Source organism: Lynx rufus, unplaced genomic scaffold (assembly GCF_022079265.1).
Source record: "Lynx rufus isolate CCGP_SWC_20201006 ecotype Redwood Valley unplaced genomic scaffold, mLynRuf1.p SCAF_16, whole genome shotgun sequence".
In the NCBI taxonomy this organism is placed as follows: domain Eukaryota; kingdom Metazoa; phylum Chordata; class Mammalia; order Carnivora; family Felidae; genus Lynx; species Lynx rufus.
This window is the reverse complement of record NW_025814830.1, coordinates 43,683,549-43,705,952: the sequence shown is the minus strand read 5'-3', so window position 1 is coordinate 43,705,952 and position 22,404 is coordinate 43,683,549. Positions and strand designations below refer to the sequence as shown.

Sequence of the window (22,404 nt, the reverse complement as noted above, 5' to 3'; positions counted from 1 at the left end):
TAATGTCAAATATTGAGAAACGATTGTAAATCTCCCACTGGAAGTTAATTTGTCAATTTATCTAATTATGTTAATTTTTGCATTATATATATTAAGACTACATCATAACACATGTACAACTTCAGAATTATTCATCATGAAATGTTCCTTTCATCCTTTTGGAATGAGCCTCTTTATACCTACTAATTCTTTTGCACTGAAGTCTTTTTTTTAGATACTAGTTTTATTGACGTATAATTTTAATAAACTTTGTGATTTTTTTTACTTCACAGATTCTAAGTGAATAATTTAATAAGCTTTTATAAATGAATACAGCTGTATAAGCCCATCACCCCCAATACTTCCCTTTGTGCTTTTCTGTAATCAATCCCCTCCCCTCTGCACCCAGGCAACTGCCTGTTTTCTATCACTATAGTTGTCTTTTTTTAGAATTTCATATGATAGAATCATACAATAAACAGACTTTTTTGTACCTGGCTTCTTTCACTTAAAATAATGCTTTTGAGACTGATCTTTGTTTTGGAAAGTGTCGGCAGTTCATTCCTTTTTAGTGCTTACTAGTATTCCATTGTGTGGACATAACTCCTGTGTTTATCAATTCACCAGTAGTCAATGAACATTTGGCTTGTTTCTAGTTTTGACAATTATGAATAACGCTGTGACGAACATTCACTTCAAGTCTTTGTAAAGATATGTGTTCATTTCCCAATATCTGGGAGAAAAGCTGGGTCATCTGATATACATATGTTTAAGTTTACAAGAAATAAAAAACTGTCTTCCAAAGACTGTACTCCTACCAATGACATAAGCATTCCAGTTGTTCCTCATCTTGCTAAATCTGGTACTCATCAGTCTTTTGATTTTTAGTCATTCTAGTGGTGTGCAGTATCTCACTGTGATATTAATTTGCATTTCCCTGATGACTAATGATGGTGAGAATCTTTTTATGTGTCTATTTGCCATGTGTATATCTTCACTGGTAAAGGATATGCTCCAATCTTTTGCTGAGTTTTTTACTACGTTATTTGTCTTCCTATCACTGTGTTGTAAAAGTTCTTTATATATTCTGTAGACAAGTCCTTTGTTCCATATAAACTTTCATAAAAGTATTTTGTCTGATGTTAATATAACCACACCGATTTTCTTTTGGTTGTTATTAGACTAGCATAATTTTCCCACCATTTCACATTCAACATTCTAATTGTTAGATATGTCTCTAATAAACAGCAAGTACTAAGATTTTAAATAAGAATCTAACAATCACAATTATTATGAATATTGATATATTTAGATATGTTTCTATCACTAAAATTTGTGGGTTTTTTTAAAATATTTATTTTTGAGGGGCGCCTGGGTGGCTCAGTCGGTTAAGCGGCCGACTTCGGCTCAGGTCATGATCTCGCAGTCCATGAGTTCGAGCCCCGCGTCGGGCTCTGTGTTGACAGCTCAAAGCCTGGAGCCCGTTTTAGATTCTGTGTCTCCCTGTCTCTGACCCTCCCCCATTCATGCTCTGTCTCTCTCTGTCTCAAAAATAAATAAACATTAAAAAAATAAAAATAAAAAATAAATAAATATTTATTTTTGAGAGAGACAGAGCATGAGTGGGGGAGAAGCAGAGAGAAAAGAAGACAAAGAATCTGAAGCAGGCTTCAGGCTCTGAGCTATCAGCACAAAGCCCGATGCGGGGTTCAAACCCATGAACCGTGAGATCATGACCTGAGCCAAAGTTGGACTCAACCGACTTAGCCACCCAGGTACCCCTCTATCACTATAATTTGTGATAATTTACCATGCTAATCATTGTGTTCCTTTTTCTCCACTCTTTTTGTCTTCTTTTAGCATTACAGAATTTTTTTTTTTTTTTAATATTTGTTTTTGAGAAAGAGAAAACACGAGCAGGGGAGAGGCAGAGAGAGAGGGAAATAGAATCTGAAGTAGGCTCCAGGCTCTGAGCTGTCAATGCAGAGCCCAATGTGGGGCTCAAACTCACAAACTGTGAGATAATGACCTGAAATGAAGTCAGATGCTTAACTGACTGAGCCACCTAGATGCCCGGCATCAAAGAACTTTTTATATTCTCTTTTTCCACTCTACTTTTTTTTTTAACCTTTATTTTTGAGAGAGAGAGTGAGAAAGAGAGACAGAGTGCAAGTGGGGGAGGAACAGAGACAGAGGGAGACACAGATCTGAAGCAGGCTCCAGGCTCTGAGCTGTCAGCACAGAGCCCGATGCAGGGCTTGAACCCACGAACTGTGAGTTCATGACCTGAGCCTATGTTCGATGCTTAACTGACTGAGCCACCCAGAGGCCCCTTTCCCACTTTACTTTTTTTAGTGGCTGTCCTTAAAATTTTTTAATTCACACTTTTTTTTCTAATGAAGTTGAACGTTATTTGGTGTTTCTATCCTCTTATTCCAAGACTATATCACATGTTACTTATTAAACATACCACCACATCTTAAATATCACTCAGGGTAGTTTGAGCTTTAGTAGTTTAAATTTATATTTAAAATATAAAAAAAGTTTAAACTTCTTACAATTAATATTAACTTTACCACCGTATTTTATCAGTGTCTGCACTCATCATTGTTTCTTATTTCTTAAAATTTCCCTTTGAATTTACTTTCCCTTGTTGTATTCTTTTTTCTTTCTTCCTTCCATCTTTCCTCCTTCTTCCTTCTTTCCTTCCTTCCTCCCACCCTCCCTCCCTCTCTCTTTCTTTCTCTTCCTTCCTTTCTCTCTCTCTCTCTTCCTTTCTGGTGGGTGGGGGGCATTTTTTTTTAACCTATTTTCTTCATTCTGTCCTTCAGCCCCCAAGACCAGAACCAGGTCTTATATTGCTAAGTGGTAGGTTTCTGCCTCCTGGTTGATACTGAAGTATACACATTCATTTAGTGGCAGCTTATTCATTTCCTGGTTATGGGCCACATAAACGGGTCCTTCCACCTCTCTAGGACAATAGCGACAACAAGACTTGGTTCCAGTCAGTGGTTAACAGCAGTTTTGGGCTGTTTCGTTTTTGTTTTTTCCAGCAGTCCTTCAGGGGCAGAATACCACTCATCTCTTACTTAAGCCTGGGCCAGGTTCCCCTCATAAGTAGAGGACTTTTAAACCCAAATAGTTAGAGGAGCTACACATTTGGGCTGCCACAACCTTTCAGGCCCAGAACCCAGCAGGCCCTCAGATTCAGACCATTTCACCACATGCACTTCTATTCTACATTCCTAAGCCCAACTGTGCCTTTTGAATATTGTATATTTAAAACTGTATATTTACCTTTTGAATATATATATTTTATCTATATAGAGATGATGTATTGTGTATCTGGAGCAGATTGGGTGTTTCAACGCATGAATTCACTAAGTTTTGTCTGGAAGCTCTCTCAAATTCAGACTGTTTTATGATATTCAAAATCAAAAATAAAAGAAACAAAATGAGGTACAGCTTCATATAAATGTTAATATATCTGTTTCATCTGTCAGTCTGATGGACTTGCAGCTGAACTCCTTGCCCAGGGTGGGGAATTCTCTAGTACAGACAAGAAATAGTGTGCTTCCCTGGCTGCTGGAGACGGAATTGTGACCATCCCAGACTCTGAATTTTAGTATAAATGAGGGAAAAGGAGAAGCTGGAGACAATCTGTTTAAGGAATGGATGCTGGCGGGAAGCTGGCAGGGCAGCATCCTTGATCTACCCAGGTGATACCGATGGCAGCATCCAGTGCCTAGCAGTGGAGGCAGAGGTATCATCAACAAATGGGTTTTGCAGCAGAATTTGGGGTATGGGGGCACCTGTGTGGCTTAGTCAGTTGAGCGTCTGACTTCAGCTCAGTTCATGATCTCACAGTTCTGGAGTTCAAGCCCCACGTTGGGCTCTGTGCTGACAGGTCAGAGCGTGAAGTGTGCTTCATATTCTGTGTCTCCTTCTCTCTCTCTCTGCCCTCCCCTGCTTGTGCTCTCTCAAAAATAAATAAATAAATATTTTAAAAAGAGAAGAGAAGAGAAGAGAAGAGAAGAGAAGAGAAGAGAAGAGAAAAGAAAAGAAAAAAGAAAAGAAAAGAAAAAAGAAAAGAAAAGAAAAGAAGAAAAGAAATTTGTGGTATGGATACCTTTTGACCTCCCAGAGAATCTGGGATGTAAATAAACCAGTTTTATGCTTAAATTAGGCTGAGTAGGTTTCTTCCGGACCTAACAACTCTAAAAAACAACGTTGTAATGCAATCTTTTTTTTTTTTAATTTTTTTTTAACGTTTACTTATTTTTGAGACAGAGAGAGACAGACCATGAACAGGGGAGGGGCAGAGAGAGAGGGAGACACAGAATCTGAAACAGGCTCCAGGCTCTGAGCTGTCAGCACAGAGCCCGACGCGGGGCTCGAACTCACGGACCGTGAGATCATGACATGAGCCGAAGTCGGATGCTTTAACCGACCGAGCCACCCAGGCGCCCCTGTAATGCAATCTTTAAAAAAAATTTTTTTAATTTAATTTTCTTAGTTTTAATTTTTTTAGTTTTAATTTTAATTTTTTTAATGTTTGTTTATTTAATTTTTTTAAACTTTTAAATTCACATCCAAGTTAGCATATAGTGCTATAATCATTTCAGTAGTAGATTTCAGTGATTCATCCACTACGTATAACATCCAATGCTCATCCAAACAAGTGTCCTCCCTAATGCCCCTTACCCATTTAGCCCATCCCCCGGCACAACCCCTCCAGCAACCCTCAGTTTGTTCTCTGTATTTAAGAGTCTCCTGGGGCGCCTGGGTAGCTCAGTTGGTTAGGTGTCCGACTTTGGCTCAGGTCACGATCTTGCAGTTTGTGGGTTCGAGCCCAGAGCGTCGGGCTCTGTGCTGACAGCTCATAGCCTGGAGCCTGCTTCGGATTCTGTGTCTCCTCCTCTCTCTGCCTCTCCCCCGCTCATGCTCTGTCTCTCCCATTTAAAAAAAAAGAAAAGAAAATCCTACAGAATTTACAAAAAACAAAAACAAAGCAACATAGAGCCCTGCATCAGGCTCCAAAGACCCTGGAGCCTGCTTCAGATTCTACCTCTCTCTACCCGTCCCCTGCTCATGCTCTGTCTGTCTCTCAATAATAAATAAACATTAAAAAAATTAAAAAAAAAAAAAAAAGACAGTCTCTTATGTTTTGTTCCCCTCCCTGTTTCTGTATTATTTTTGCTTCTCTTCCCTTATGTCCATCTGTTTTGTATCTTAAATTCCACATATGAGTGAAGTCATACGTGATAATCTTTCTCTGACTAGCTAATTTTGCTTAGCATAATACCTCTAGCTCCATCCACATGGTTGCAAATGGCAGGATTTCATTCTTTTTGATTGCCGAGTAATACTCCATTGTGTGTGTGTGTGTGTGTGTGTGTGTGTGTGTGTGTATGTATGTACACCACATCTTCTTTATCCATTCACCTGTTGATGGACATTTGGGCTCTTTCTATACTTTGACTATTGTTGATAGTGCTGCTATAAAACATTGGGGTGCATGTGCCCCTTCAAAATAGCACACCTGTATCCCTTGGATATAGTGCAATTGCACTTTTTTTAATTTTAATTTTTAAATTTTAATTTGAGAGAGCACGAGCGTAAGCAGGAGAGAGGGACGGATGGAGAGAGGGAATCTTAAGCAGGCTCCATGCTCAGCACAGAGCCCAAGAGGGGACTCAATCCCATGACCCTGGGATCATGACCTGAGCCGAAATCAAGAGTCAGACTGACGCTCAACCAACTGAGCCACCCAGATGCCTCTACAGTGTAATCTTTACACATGCTCATACTTGCTTCTTTAAAATGATGTGGGGAGGGGTGCTTGGCTGGCTCAGTTAGTATAGCATGCAACTCTTGATCTTGGGGTCATGAGTTCAAGCCCCATGTTGGGTGTGGAAATTAGATAAATAAATCTTCAAAAAAAATAAAAATAAAAAAATAAAAAGATGTGAGGAAAGTGCTGAAAAGCATATGTGATTTTAATGAAGAAGATCAAACAAAAGAAGAATAATTCCATTTTTACGAGTCTTACCTTTCCCCCAACCAAAGGCAAAATGTGCATCTTTCCAGTTTGACAATCTTTTACTGAGGAAACGATGAGGCAGGTACCACAGAGAACAACTAGGCGTTCAGCCCACTTATGCAGCTGGGTCTTTCCCTTGCGTACATTATAGATACCAGACAGAAGGATTCGATCCAGATGATCCATCTGGCATGGTTTTTCTGAAAAGAAAACAAAACGAAAGAAAAAAATTCAGAAGTCACAATTAAACTAGTATAAGACTACTATAAGGGAAAAAGAAAGTATTGTGTGTCAACACACAGCAACCTTGTTTACAGATTTAAGTGACCAAGCAATATAAGTATTACAAAATAAGATCTCAGTCATAAAATGTTACCCATCACTGAAGTTATACAACGGGAGTATTGTGAATTTGGGGCTAAGAACAAGATTTTATTTTGGATGCCATTATTAATTCTTCTAACACAGTCCTATTTCCCATGAACACAGAGAAAAGCAAAATGGCGAAGTGACTAAGATCATAGACCTGGGGGCCAGACACGTAAACCTGAGTTCAAATCCTCGTTCTGCCACTTACTTTTGTTTCTTTGAACTACTTAATTTCACTGAGATTAACTTTCCTCATTTATACAGTTTGGATCTTAATACTACTTATCTTTAGAATTTCATTATGAAAAAATTAAGATAATTAATTTAAAGTACGGAGCATAGTTTTAGGTAACAAAAGAAGTACTGAGTAAATGACAGCCACTACTGTTGAGACGAGTCTATTCTAGAAGGAAGAAATAAATAACTATGGAAGCACTCTACTTCTGTACACATTGCTCCATTTTCCTGCTTTTTGTGCAGAAAAGTTTAGGGCTGATATTTCAGTCAACTATCCCAATCACGGTAGCAGAAGCTCATATCATACAAGATCTTTCTTTTTTAGTATGCTCCCTCCCCCAACAGAAATCTTCGTAAGGCTGAGATATAGTGCACAAAACACCACATTATGAGAGCAGACAGGTTGTTGATTAAAGCACAGCTAAAAACAGACAAGTAACTCTACAAAGGAACGAACAGGAGCAGCACTAGTATGAGATATTGCAAAGAACAATAAAGTGGGAATAGAGAAAATTAGACCGTACCTGATATTACACAATTGATTATGGAACCTGTGCATCATGCCCCTTTAACTATGTGTTTCCCACATATAATCTGAGGAAATGGGGCCTGAGGTCAATCTGAGGTCATGATCTTGCAGTTCATGGGTTCGAGCCCTGGGTCGGGCTCTGTGTTGACAGCTCACAGCCTGGAGCTTGCTTCAGATTCTGTGTCTCCCTCTCTCTCTGCCCCTCCCCAGCTTGTGCTCTGTCTCTGTCTCTCTTAAAAATAAATAAAAACATTTTTAAAAAAAAGGTCTCAAACTTTGTATGCTAACACTAGCCCTACCCGAGAGCCATTTCTCCTTCTATGTGAGGCCAGGCCTTTCATCTATATTCTAAACCCCACCTTTCTCCGAGAATTTCTCTTCTCTCTTCTCAGTCTTCGACTCCACCCTCCTTATTGTTCTTTTCAAAGCTACAAAAGCATTCAAGTTTTCTCCCATACCCTCTCAGTCTCAACTGTAGAATTCCTTCAGTTCAGCGATTCTCCCATTTCTGTGTGCCCAAGAGTTATTATGTGACAACAGTTTAAACTGAAGGACGCTGAGACCCATTCACAGAGTGTCTAATTTGTACGGCCTAGGATGTAACACAGGAAAATGTCTTTTTGGTTTTGTTTTTGAGACAGACCACAAGCTGGGGAGAAGAGCAGATGGGGGGAGAGAGAGAAACAAGCAGGCTTCAGGCTCAGTGTGGAGCCCAACACAGGGCTCAATCCCAAGACCTTGGGATCATGACTTGAGCTGAAATCAAGAGTCACACTAAACTGAATGAGCCACTCAGACGCCCCAGGAAAATGTATTTTTTAACATCTATTCCAAGTAGTTTAAATGCAGATGGTCCACAAAATATATTTTGACAAACTCTAAGTTTACCCTGTTGAGGCTCTTTTCTTCTCATTTGTGCCTCTTTATTAGCTATCTCTGTTACCTCACCTCCTATTTACTCAATTTACTTCAATCTTGCTTCCAGCCTCCAAATTGTACTATTCATATGATGATAATGGCCCTCAAATTTCTATCTCCTGTCCCAATCTTCCCTTCCCTTGGTTCTAATCTCACATATCAAACTGTCTGCTGGTCATGTCCAACAGATGTTCCCATTTACCTCAAATTTCCAGGATCAGACTGGAAAGAAAGAAATAAAACTATCTTTATTTGATATGATATGATCTTGTATACAGAAATTCCTAAGTGTGCCACTAAAAAGACAATTATAACCAACAAATGATTTCAGCAAGGTTGCAGGATAAAAAATTTTTTAAAAAATAAATTGTATTTCTATGCACAAGGAATAAACAGTTCAAAAGTAAAATTAAGAAACGAATTGCATCTGGGGCACCGGGGTGGCTCAGTTGGTTAAGTATCCAACTCTTGATCTCAGCTTAGATCATGAGCTCAGGATCATGAGTTCAAGCCCTGTGCTGAACATGGAGCCTGCTTAAGGTTCTCTCTCCCTCCCTACCTCCCTCTGCCCTTCTTCCCTGCTTGTGCACTCTCTCTATAAAATAAAAGTAAATAAATAAAAAGAAACTAACTGCATCAAAAAGAATAGTGCATAACTTGTACAGTGAAACTAAATAATATAGTTGAAGGAAATGAAAAGAAACCTAAATAAATGGAAGACGTCCAATATTCATGAGCTGGAAGACTTAAATATTGTTAAGATGGCAAAACTCCCCAAACTGATTTACAGCAATGTAATCCCTATTAAAATTCCAGCTGCTTTCATGGAAGAAACTGACAAACTGATCCTAAAACTCACATAGAAATACAGTGGGCTCAGAATAGCCAAAACAATCTTCAAAAAGAACAAAATTGGAAGTATAGTACTTGGGGTGCCTGGCTGGTTCAGTTGGTAAGAGCATCCAACTCTCAATCTCGGGGTCATGAGTTTGAGCCCCAGGTTGGGTGCAGAGATTACTTAAAAAAAAAAAAAAAAGTACAGTACTGACATAAGGATAGACATACAGCATTGTAATAGGATTCACAAATAAACACCTACACTTATGGACAACTGATTTTTGAGCAGGGTGCCAAGATAACTCAATAGGAAAAAAAACAATCTTGTCAACAAGATTGGATAACCAATCTTGGATAACCACAGGCAAAAGAATAAAGTCAGATCCCTAACCTCACACCATGCACAAAAATTAATTCAAAATGGATTGTAGACCTAAACGTAAGAACTAAAACTAAAACACTGGAATAAATTTTGTGACCTTAAATTAGGCAAAGGTTTCTTTCTTTTTTTTTTTAATGTTTATTTATTACTGAGAGACAGAGAGAGACAGAGCATGAGCATGGGAGGGGCAGAGAGAGGGGGAGACACAGAATCTGAAGCAGGCTCCAGACTTTGAACTGTCAGCACAGAGCCTGATATGGGGCTCAAACTAACAGACTGCGAGATCATGATCTGAGCTGAAGTCAGACGCTTAACCAACTGAGCCACTCCAGGCGCCCCAGGCAAAGGTTTCTTAAGTATCAACACAAGAGTATGAGTGACAGGGGCACCTGGGTGGCTCAGCTGATTAAGCGTCCAACTCCTGATTTCGGTTCAGGTCACAATCTCGAGATTTGTGGGTTCAAGCCCCACATCAGACTCTGACAGTGCAGAGCTTGGTTGGAATTCTCTCTCTCTCTCTCTCTCTCTCTCTCTCTCTCCCCCTCCCTCCCTCCCTCTCTCTCCCTCTCTCTCAACCCGCCCCTCCACACTCTCTCTCTCAGAATAAATAAACTTTAAAAAAAGATTTAAAACAAAGTATAAATGACAAAAATGAAAATATAGATAAACGGACTTCATCCAAAAAGAAAAACAAAACAAAAAACCGTTGTGCTTCTATAAACACCATCAAGAAATTAAAAAGATGACTCACAAAACAGGAAAGAATATTTGCCAATCGTATACCAAATAAGAGACCTGTACCCAGAACAAAGAACTGTTACAATTCCGCAATAAAGACAAGTAGCACAATTAAAAAATGGGCAAAGAATCTGAATAGGTATTACTTCAGAGAAGATATATAAAAGGCCAACAAGTGCATAAAAAGATGCTCAATCTCATTAGTTACTAGATAAATGCAAATCGAAACCACAAGAAGATACGAGTTCATTGAAAAAAACAAACACTGGATAAGTGTTGGCAAGGATGTAAACTAACATTGCTGGGGTGATGATAAAAAGGTGCAGCCACTTTGGAAAACAGTCTGGTAGTTCCTCAAAAGCTGAAACATAGAGTCACCATAAGATCCAGCAATTCCACTCCTACAGCTTTATCCAAGAGAAGTGAAAACATACGTCTACACAAATACTTATACCCAAATGTTTGTTCACAAAAATAGCCCAAAAGTAGAAATGACCAAAATGTCATCAACTGATGAATGCATAAACAACATGTGGCATCATCTATACAATGGAATATTGTTTGGCCATAAAAAGAAACGAAGTACTGATACATACTACAACATGGGTGAGAATTTAAAACATTATGCTTAGTAAAAGATGCCAGTCACAAAAAGTCAAGTATATATGATTCCACTTATATGAATTGTTTAGAATAGGCAAATCCATAAAGACAGAAAGTAGACTCGTGGATGCCAGGTGCACTGGAAGTGGGAATGGAGAATAACTGCTAATGGATATGGGGTCTCATTTTATAGTGATGAAAACATTCTAAAATTAGACTGTGGTGATGGCTGCATAACTCTCTATATATACTAAAAAGCACTGAATATACTAAAAAGCACTTTTAAAGGGTGAATTTTATGGTATGTGAATTATATCTCAATAAAACTTTTTGTTTTTTAAATCTCAAGATTCGCCCCAAAATGCTAATTGATTTTAGATTCCCCATCTCGGTTAACAGCATCACCTACTACAAAGTTGGATAAATTATGTAAAAATGGGACTTTATAATAGTTTAACAGGCTTCCAAATTGCCTAATGATCTTTTTACAAGTTTACATGAAACAGATGTTTTAACAATTGATAGATAATTCTGATCTCTTCTTTCTTTGCCTTAGTTCTATTTTATTTATTACAGAGAAAACTCCTGAATCTATACACCACCACTCTCAGAAGGAAACATTAAATTTTGTTTTGGATAAGTTATTTATACACGAAACAACATTCTGTTTTATTATTAATTTTGGAGTATTTGCTAGACATCCAAAGTGCCTCCAGTCTCTGATCTTCTGAAAGGTGACAAAAAACAGAATGAGAAAGTTCTAATAAGTATTCAGAATATGTAACAGTTCTAATTAAAAAATTGTTTTACAATCTCAAAAGGCAAGATTCTAAGTGGAAAATTAGGGATAATTTTCATTTCCTCATGTATGTATACTTCCAAATGTTCTATAAAGAAAGTAGATTGTTTTTATAATTTTAAAAAGTTTCTAAAAAAAAAAAAAAACGATCAAGGGCAACCCTGTAGCAGTGAGTTCTTCTACTGCCCAGAGTATAATCTCTCAATATCATTTTTCATTAATATGAACCAGGAGTCCTTAGAAAAAGTCTATTCCTGGTCTGATTCAGACAATGAAAAGATGAACTTAGGACATCTTGCTGTGCCAGAACTTAATGGGAAATCCAGGGTGTATCAAAAACTGGGGTCATGTTGGAAGGACAAAAGCCAATGTGAAAAGCTCCCACGAGGAAGAAACTGAGCAACAACAAAAAAACAACCAGTAATGGCCAAAATGAGTCACAACAAATATACACAAGCCCATGAGATCACAATGATACTCAGACAAAAAAAAATATTAAAAAAGAAATCATACAGAGTCTGAGTAAGATGGAGAAAGCACACCCCAGCCCTGTCTTTCCCACTAAATACACCTGTAAAACCTGGACAGAATGCACGGAGCCACTATATGAGGACCCCAAAAAGTAAACAGTAGCAGGCAGATTAGGGAAAAAGAACATAATTACTAATACAACCTAAGCAGTAGTAAGTTAAGCAGTAGTGTAGTAAGTTTATCATTTTTCCATCTCTGACATCTCCCAGCTCAGGACTCGAGAAAGCCCAAGATCCAGAAGTAGGCATTGGTGTGGAAAGCTCTGCCTTGAGGAGTGTTAAAAGGGTCTGCGAACACTCAGAGAGAGTGGGAGAAATCCCTCATTTTCCCTTCCCCCACCTTTTCTTCATTTTCTCAAGTCCCAGCCTCCAGGAGTGGCTGCAACAGTGGGGGACACAGGCACCTATAACTTTGAGGTGTGTGAACTTCCTTCCGTGATTGGAAGATCTGCAGTCCCAAAACAGCGGACGGAAAACCTGTTGAATTTTTGGTCTCATTGGGGGCCGGGCCGTGTGGATGCAGTTGTAGGAAATGCCCAAGAGGGCAGGTTAAATAAAGTCCCAGGAAATCACAAAGAGATTGGAGCTATGGAAAATGACCCCATAAAGTTCCCTATGAACCCCTGGGCTCACCCTTGAGGTATACAAATGGGGATGTGTTCCCAAGCAGCATGCCAAAAATGAAAATTCAACGGAGGGATAGAGAGCCAAAGGGAGATAAGAGTGCAATGCTAAAAAATTATTTGAAGAAATAGGGGAAAACTCCCCAAGTGAAATACAAACTTATAGATTCAAGAAGTCTAGTGAACCCCAAACCCAAGACATTCAAGCCCAGACACTACATCGTCAAACTGCTGAAAATTAAAGACAAAGAAAAAGTCTTGAGAGAAGCCAGAGAAAATGGAAGCACTATTTATATGGGAACAATTCAAATGACTGCATGAAGGATTGCAGGAGGTCCCTGTGCTATCCCTCCAACTGCTCTGAAAATCTAAAGTTAGCTCCAAATAAAAAGTTAAACAAATAAACACTGGTTAAGAGGTTGGGAGGTAAAAATAAAATATTTACTTACATTTAAAGAACAAAATAGGAAAGCTCAGAACAAATTTCAAACTTGCAATAGGCTCCCATACAACACAGAAAACTACTTGAAGTACTCCGCTAGAAAACTTGGCAAAGCAGTGGTGGCTAAAGCAATTCCACCCTTGGGTTTCATGATCCCCAACAAATCCTCTTACATCTTCAGACCTTAGTTTCCTGAGATTAAGACGAAGGAGTTGAATGAGATGACTCCTAATCCTTCCCAGGTCTCATTTTATGGATTCCTCATACTCCTCTAAACTCTCTCTCCAAAAACTAAATGGTGGAGTATCTTAGAAGTTAAAAGGGTGAGATTTAGAAGCAAACAGATTTATCTGCTTCCTGGCCCTGCTATTTGGGGCAAGTTATAGCCTCTCTGGAATAGTAACATCTCCATATGGGACTATAAGGATTACACGAAGCAAGGAAACAGAGCGCTCAGCACTTGATAAAGCATTCAGCATAGAGGAGGGGAATTAAACAAATGCTAGTTATTATAATGAAAGTTTTGCCTGCCTTAAGCCTCCTTCTCTTCCTACATACAAGGATTCTTTTCAAGATAACTTAATCTTCCGGGACACCTGGGTGGCTCAGTCGGTTAAGCACTTGACTCTTGATTTCAGCTCAGCACATGGTCTCGCAGTTCATGAGTTCGTGCCCCACATGAGGCTCTGCACTGTCACTGTGGAGCCTCCTTGGGTATCTCTCTCTCTCTGTATCTCTCTCTCTCTCTCTCTGCCCCTCCCCTGCTCAAAGGTGCTCTCTCTCTCAAAATAAATAAATAAACTTAAAAAAAAAAAAGGGTATCTTAACAACTTACACAGCTTTAACATCCCCATGTACCCGACTCTCAGATCTGTACTTCCTATGCTCTGGTTCCACATTTCCAACTACCTGCCAGACACCTCCAACAGGATACTCGTCACCACTTAAAATGAAATATTCCTAAAACCAAGTCATCACCATCCCCATGAACAACTCCTTTTCATAAATCAAGTCCTGATATTCTCCTGAAGTAAGCCAGGCTCAAAAACTCAGTTTCAGCTCCAACTCTTAGGTTCCATTCCTCAACTCCCCTTTTTAATCAGCCATCAACTCTTACTGATTATCCCTTCAAAAAGTCTCTCACAGGAACAATTCCTTCCTATTCCCCATTTCAGACCCCTATTAATTCACATCTGAATTACTGTCCACACTGGTGCCAGCTTCACCTTCTCTGGCTCACTTGGATGCTCTCACTTCCTGCTATCATCTGCCAAACAAAGACTAAGCTCCTGATACTGAACTCAATGCCCAGAACAATCTGGACTCAAATTATCTGTGATTCACAGAACATACACTGAAGTGTCTAATCTCCCATCCCAGGTCCTCCTTTTCCTTTCGGCTTAATGAAATTCTGTCAATTTTTAAAGAACCAACTCAAATACTACTTCTTCATAAAGGCTTCCCTGATTCAAGAGATCTCCCTTTTTCAGAGAATAGTGGTAAGGTAGCTTCCCTATCAGCTATCAAAATATATCATAGAGATATATTAATTAAAATAATTTTTGGTATTAGCAGAGTACAAATTGATCAGTCTAATAGGATAGAGTCTAAAAATAGATCCCTGCCTGTATAGGAACTTAAATATAATAAAGATAATATTTCAAGTCAGTAGGAAAAGGATGAACTCTTCCATAAATGTTGTTGGGACAAATGGCTACCTACCCATTGAGAAAAAGTAAAGTTACATCCCTATCTTATGCAGATTTTAAAAATATAAAAGTACTGAAAATATAGAATACATTTATGAGCTAGAATAAGGGAGGAATATAAATACATTAAAGAAAAAGACTAAAAAAATCTGACTAAAACTTCTGCAGAATAAAAAACAATAAAACTTAAGGACAAGTTACAGGCTGGAAAAAAGTTTTGCCACAAATACAGTATCCAAATGATGTATACTTAGAATATAAACATCCTTTAGATCAATATGATAAAAAGACAAACACAAATTTGCACAGAAATATCAATGGGTTATTCAAAGAAATCTAAAGAACCAATGAAAATATCAAGCAATATTCAACCACATTAGTAATCAGGGAAAGAAAAATTCAAACAAGGAGACCATCATTTTATCTATCAGATTAGTAAAAATTTTAAATGCTAATAATATTAAAAGGTGATATTGTGGGCAAAGTGGTACTCTGGTATACTGACGGGATATACGGTGTTCCACAATAGTATTATTATTTTAAACGCAAATATCCAATGACCCATTAATTTCATGTTTACAGATCTCCTCTGAAGAAAAGGGCACAAAGAGGCAATTTGATTATAATGCTGTTTGCAATAGTCAAAACTGGAAATACGGTAAGCGTCTATCACCAGCGAAATGGCGACATAAACTACATAAACTATAATACACACATGATATTTAGTGCTATGCAACTTAGAGAAATGTATATAGAAGACAGCTAAAGAGGGGCACCTGGATGGCTCAGTCGGTTAAGCATCCGACTCTTGATTTCAGCTCAGGTCACGATCTCACAGTTTTGTGCGTCTGAGCCTCATGTCGGGCTTTGCATGGATCCTGTGGATCCTGGGATTCTCTCTCTCTCCCTCTCTTCTGCCCCTCCCCTGCTCGCTCTCTCTCTCTCTCTCAAAATAAATAAACTTAAAGAAAAAAAAAAAAAGAAGAAGAAGAAGACAGCTAAGGAAAGATCCAAAACATATGGTTGGGTGAAAAACCATGAAGACCAGTATCAAATAATACCGTTTATGTAAACAAAATATATTTCTACAAATACCTATTAGATTAAGAATGTAAGTTAGAAAACTCTGAATACATATACACCAAGTTGATAGCAGTGGTTATCTATTAAGCAGTCAATTGACCTGGGAGGTATACAAGAGATTGAAACACTATAGATAATGATTACAAGAGATTGTAACACTTAGATAATCAAACTATATCCACATTTTACTTGTGCAATTAAATTTTTTACAAAGGAAAAATATATGGACACAATGATTATAAATGTGAAATATGTATATAAAATATGACTAGGAAATGTACCATAATAAATGTAATTGTATAAGGATGATGAAATATTTTTTAATATATTACTCCTATAGTTTAACAATAAAGTTTAAAATATGCAGATTAACATGAGACAGTATTTTTTACAATTTAGGACAAAGAATAATTTTAACAATAATACCTGATATTGGCAAAGGGACAAGGAAATGAGTACTCTCAAACACTACTGATGAAAGCATCCATCAGTATCGCCTGTGCAATTTAGGAATAGTCACAATTTTAAATATATATATATATGTATTGACTCAAAAATTCTACTTGTAGGAATCATGTCCTCCTTCCCCCACCCTAGAGGTCAGCCACTCTCCTAACTTTTATAATAATAATGTCCTTGCTTTCCTTATATTTCTGCCATTTATGTATGTATCCTATAGTAGTTATAGCAGGTTATAAACTACTATAACAAACAGCACATAATGGCTCAAGCACAAGAGAAATTTAACTCTCTGTTAGAGTACACACTGTGGGTTTCCAGGGGTCACCTCCATCAAGAAACTCAGGCTGAGGGAAGATCTATCACTTTCGACACATGACTTCCAATATTGCTCTGATGACTGCCATCCCAGCCTATGGGAGAGCAGAAGGACGCTGAGAAGCGTGTGTGGGAAGTTTTAGGAATGGTGTGTTGAAGTGGCACAACAATTCCACTCCATACCACTGAAGCAAAGTGTGTCACATGTGCACACATAGCTGCAAGAAAGGCAGGGAAATGAGGTATATCTGGGCAGCAATGTGCCCAACTCTAATTCTCTTATTATGGAAGGAAAGAACAGATTTTGATGGACAGACAGTAGTTCTGCCACACATCTCTAAACAACATGGCTCAGTTTTAGCTGTTTTTGAACTTTAAATGAATGGAAACATACCATGTGATTCTTTTGTATCTGGCTTCATTTGTTTGTGCTTATGCTCTTTGGAACAAATGGTCTTAAACAATGTGTGCACAGAATATGGTACAGAAAGAAATGCTCAGGCTGGGACTCATGCTGAGCCAGAGTCCCCAAACTACCACTTCACTAGACTCCCTTTCCTCATACACAGAGTTCATTAACATGCTCTCTTAATTTCTGTGATTGTTCATGGTACCTACTCATCTTTAGTCAATTGTATGATTTCCACAGCTTTTATCATGATTTGCACTGAGCCAGTCATTCCACTAACTCACTTTTCCCCAGAATTCCCTTTCCAGCAAGACTGGTAATGGACATCTGCATAATGGCTGCATAATGGCGAACTGGGTACCTTTTAGACCCGGCAAGCACAGCAACATTAACTGGTTTGAACTTTGGCCCTTATGACCCTGGCCTCATATCACACTGTATTCTAACTAAGCTTACTCATCAAAGACTCTACACACAAAATATTTAAAGATGACTACTAAGCTATTTGCTTTAAGAGAATATTTCACAGATATCTTTCCTTAACAGTGGTTGTCTCTGGATTCAGGAATGGGAGTGGTTAGAGGAACATGATGAAAGGGAAGCATATTTTTTGTGATGGTTTTAAGATATGTCCACAAATTCTTTGATAGTCCTCACTCCAGAAGTTGGGGCCTAATTTCCCTCTCTATAGGGTGGGCCGTATTTGGTGACTCACTTTTACTAAACAGAAGGTGACGAAAATGTCTGTGACTTATGAGGCTGGGTCATAAAAAACACTGAGGCCTCCCTGTGTGTGTGTAGGTGCACGCGTGCGTGTGTATGTGTGTCTGTGTCTGTCCGTCCATCTATCTGTCTCATCACTGAGGGAAGCTAGCTGCTATGGCATGAAGATACTCAGGCAGCCCTATATAGAGATCTACAAAGCAAAGAACTGAGATCTCCTGCCAAAAGCTGGTGAGGAACTGAGACCTACCAACAGCCATTTGAATGAGCCAGGCTGGAAGTGATGCTTCAAGCCTCAGACAAGCTTTTGGATGACTACATCTTTAACCAACAGAGTGACTACAATCTCATACAACCCCAACCAGAACTAAAGTACTCCTGGATTTCTGACCCACAGAAACTATATGAGATAATAAATATTTATTCATTTTAAATCAAGTTTTTAAAAAAAATTTTTTTTTTCAACGTTTATTTATTTTTGGGACAGAGAGAGACAGAGCATGAACGGGGGAGGGGCAGAGAGAGAGGGAGACACAGAATGGGAAACAGGCTCCAGGCTCTGAGCCATCAGCCCAGAGCCCGACGCGGGGCTCGAACTCACGGACCGCGAGATCGTGACCTGGCTGAAGTCGGACGCCCAACCGACTGCGCCACCCAGGCGCCCCTAAATCAAGTTTTTTTAAATAGAATTGGAGAAAGGCATTATTTATTTTATTTTTTAAGTAATCTCTACACCCAACGTGGAGCTTGAACTCATGACTCCAAGATCAAGAGTCACACACACTCTTCTGACTAAGCCAGCCAGGTGCCCCATCCCGTCACTGTTTTTGTTTTTGTTTCGTAAGTTTATTTATCTATTTTTGTTTTTTAGTAATCTCTACACTCAATGTGGGGCTTGAATTCACAACTCCAAGATCAAGAGTTCCATGCTTTACTAGGGCACCTGAGTGGCTCAGTCCGTTAAGTGTCCAACTTCAGCTCAGGTCATGATCTCACAGTTCGTGAGTTCGAACCCTGCATCGGGCTTTGTGCTGACAGCTCAGAGTCTGCAGCCTGTTTCAGATTCTGTGTCTCTGGCTCTCTCTGCCCCTCCCCCGCATGTGTTCTCTCCTGTCCATCTCTCTGTCTCTCAGAAATAATAAATGAATAAACTTTAAAAAACAAAACAAAACATTTAAGAGTTACATGCTTTACCGACTGAGCCAGCCAGGTGCCTGAGAGGTTACTAAGTTTTGAGGTAAATCATTACATAGACAATAGATAATTAATACACTTACTGATATATATATATACACTTACTGATACTGAATATATATATTAATACACTTACTGATAAATATATATATATATATATTTACTTTTGTATTTTGTGCCATATATATATATTGTCTAATTTCAAATATAGTTAGCTTTAAACACCTCTTTCCCAAACATAATTTTCTCACTCAAAATATACTAGCTTCTCTAAATTAACAGAGGTCACTTTTGGAAATGTTTTTTGTTAAAGACTCCCCCTCCCCTTAAAAACAGAGTAAGTATGGGGTTGCCTGGGTGGCTCAGTTAGTTGAGTGTCCGACTTCAGCTCAGGTCATGATCTCTCGGTTTGTGGGTTCAGGCCCTGCATCAGGCTCTGTGCTGACAGCTCAGAGCCTGGAGCCTGCTTCCGATTCTTTGTCTCCCTCTCTCTCTGTCCCTATCCCCCTCACGCTCTTTCTCTTTCTCTCAAAAATAAATGTTAAAAAAAATTTTTTTAAGAAATAAACATTAAAAAATTTAAAAAAAAAACAGAGTAAGCACTAAAAACTGGTACTCTTTTGGACTCTACTAAAAATATCCTCTTAAGGGTATATGCAGACCCTAGGCATGCTGTAGTTTATCAGGTGGTGGTAGAAAATTAATGTGTGGATGCCAACAGCTGTGCAAATGCAATCTCAATGGCTCAGGAGCCCGCTGGCACTTTAAGGCTCAACTTTCACTCCAGAATAAAACATATAATGAAGAATTCACTTTCAACCACAATCACAAAACGAGAATGTTACTGCTCCAAGTTGCTCTTTTTTTTTTTTTAAACCAAGTTTTATAGGTTTAAATGGGTTGTGTTCCTCAAATTAACCTTAAAGGATTTTAGTACTTAATTTCAACCTAGCAACTATTTTCCTTCCATGAACTAGCAAAGAAGAGAAATTAATGGAAATAAAATAACACCAACTTTTAAGGAACAACATATCACAAAATAGTGTTGTGATGAAAAATTATACATAAAATCTTTGGTGAAGTGTATTTAATAAAGTTGGTTTGTGACAACTTTATTATGTTACAAGGTGAATCTGAGCCCCATGTTGGAGGCAGAGATTACTTAAAAATAAGTAAATACAACTACAAAAAAAGAAAAAAGAAGTATACACAAATTTAATCAGTAATTTGAGGAATGAGAGCAAGGGATTTTAGTAAACAATTTTGCCTATAGACACAAATCATTTAGTTATTATTTCAATTGTTTGATAAGTGGGTCATACTAATTAAAAATTGTTAGGTGTTAAAAGACTCCGTCACTAGTTGTATGATCTTGAACGAGTAGTTTAACTTCTCTGTCTCAGCTTTCTCATTTGTTAAATAAGATGACAGTTCCTATAGCATAAGGTGTTTCTAATGAGTAAAGTGGGTAATTCACAAGCATAAAAGCACACAGTAAGCACTCAATCAATGGTACTCAGTACCATTAGTATTAGTAGTAGACTATGTATATTTGGAAAGTAATATTCAAAAAGTATTTAATTTTAATAAGTCTAACTTTATTACTGAAGTGACCAGGTGAAAAAGTTGATGGGGGTGGGGGGGTGGGGGGAATGCACCAAAAGACAAAGTAAAAAATCCTAGATTTCAAGCCCACTCAATTTAACAATATACAGCTTTGACAGATGGAGTCATCAAATGTTAAGTCATATATAATAATGACCATCTAGCTCTCAACATTCTTGAGCTATCCAGAAGCTCATGGTTTTTATAAGAAACTTGAAAATACAATTGATACTAAAAAGCATGATGTGATGAAGATTCTGCAAAGACATAAAATAATTCTAGTAAGTCAGCAAAAAAACTAGAACAAAAAGAGCAAAAATAAAAAAGGAAAGATATTTTGGCTAATACTTTGAAGTCTTCCCTTAACTACACCCTGCTTTCTTGTTTTTGTTGTTTTTTGTAACCACATTAGTTAATTAGCTTAAACACACCTTTTACAAAAATACTTTTGAAAAGCTGAAGACAAGAGAGGCACAAATGACCAGCCTAAAAGTAGTTAACACACTCACAAAGCCAATGATAAATTCTTACCACCATAGGGGCGCCTGAGGGTGGCTCAGTCGATTGAGCATCCAACTCTTGATTTCAGTTCAAGTCATGATCTCACGGTTCATGGGTTAGAGCCCCACATCGGCCTCTGCACTGACAGCATGGAGCCTGCTTGGGATTCTCTCCCCACTCTCTCGTTCAAAATAAATAAATAAACATTAAAAAAACACTTCTTACCACCATAAAATCGAAGCATACAGCCAAGGTCAGGATCTGTTGCCTCCTCCTGTATGCGCACAGGGTCGTCAAATCCCAGCCTGGCTAAGTAATCATAAACAATCTGAAGAGGTCGTTCAGTAGGTTCCAGTCTCCTGCTCACACAATTCAAAACAAAACTATTTAGTAAGAAATAAAAATGCTTCTTTTAATTTTAAAAATCTTTTAATGTTTTAAATTTTGTTTTACTTCTGTATCAAGATTTTCTTTAATATCATATGATACAACTAATCGAAACAAGAGGTGCTCAAAGGTTTTGACTCAGAAGCCTCCTAAGGTCTTGAGGACCCCAAAGAGCTTCTTTTTACATGGGGTATATCTATTGATATTTACTGAATTAGAAGCTGAAGTTAAGAGTTTCTAAATATTTATTCATTTTTAAAAGTAATAAACCCATTATATGATAATGTAAGTAAAACTTCTTAAAAAATATGTTTTCCAAAATCAAACAAATTTAGTGATGAGAATGGCAATTTCAATGGACAGCTAGATTCTCAGATCTGCTTCTACATTTAATCTGTTGTAATAACATGCTGTGTAGCCTCTAGAAAACCTCACTATAACTCATGAGAGACTGTGAGTAAAAAAGAATATTATTAACTTATTATGATTTGAAATAGTTGTGACATCATGTACTTCCTCAAAGAGTCTCAGGGACTCCTACAGGGTGCTTTGAGAACCTGTGGCCCAAAAAGTAGTGAAATTATGAGATATAAAAGATCACACTTGGCCATAAGTGATTTCATATAAATTACACACATAGTCAGAGACATAGTCTTTGAGTTGCCTACTATGTCTCAGGTACTATGTATTTCCACTGGCTTCAGAGATGATTTCTTCCACAAGAATTAGAAGTCAACAGCCCAATAATTCCCCAGAAATCATTCTACTATGTGGTCCCAACTGAACGCTAAAGTAAAGTCAGAATGTCTAGTAATTATTTGTGGCCTCTGGTGACACTGCATATTTTAGATCATACAGACCTAAAGCACTTCAAAATATTTAAAAACCAAAAATGTTCAATGTGAATTTTGATAGAAAGGGCTACACCAGTAATAACAACAAGAGAGTCCTTTTACAATTGTTTCATTAGAAAGCAGTTACAGAGGC

At 38.0% G+C, this 22,404-nt stretch overlaps 1 protein-coding gene across 1 annotated transcript in view; it reads right to left on the bottom strand.

Moving 5' to 3' along the window:
* The window catches only part of PHLPP2 (PH domain and leucine rich repeat protein phosphatase 2), a 79,231-nt gene that overhangs the window by 39,396 nt on the left and 17,431 nt on the right, over positions 1–22,404 (bottom strand). The window contains exons 3-4 of the mRNA XM_047078721.1: positions 21,256–21,389; positions 6,032–6,222 (exon numbers count right to left, since the gene is read on the bottom strand). Of these exons, the coding sequence (XP_046934677.1) occupies positions 6,032–6,222; positions 21,256–21,389 (325 nt within the window). The remainder of the gene's footprint in view (positions 1–6,031; positions 6,223–21,255; positions 21,390–22,404) is intronic.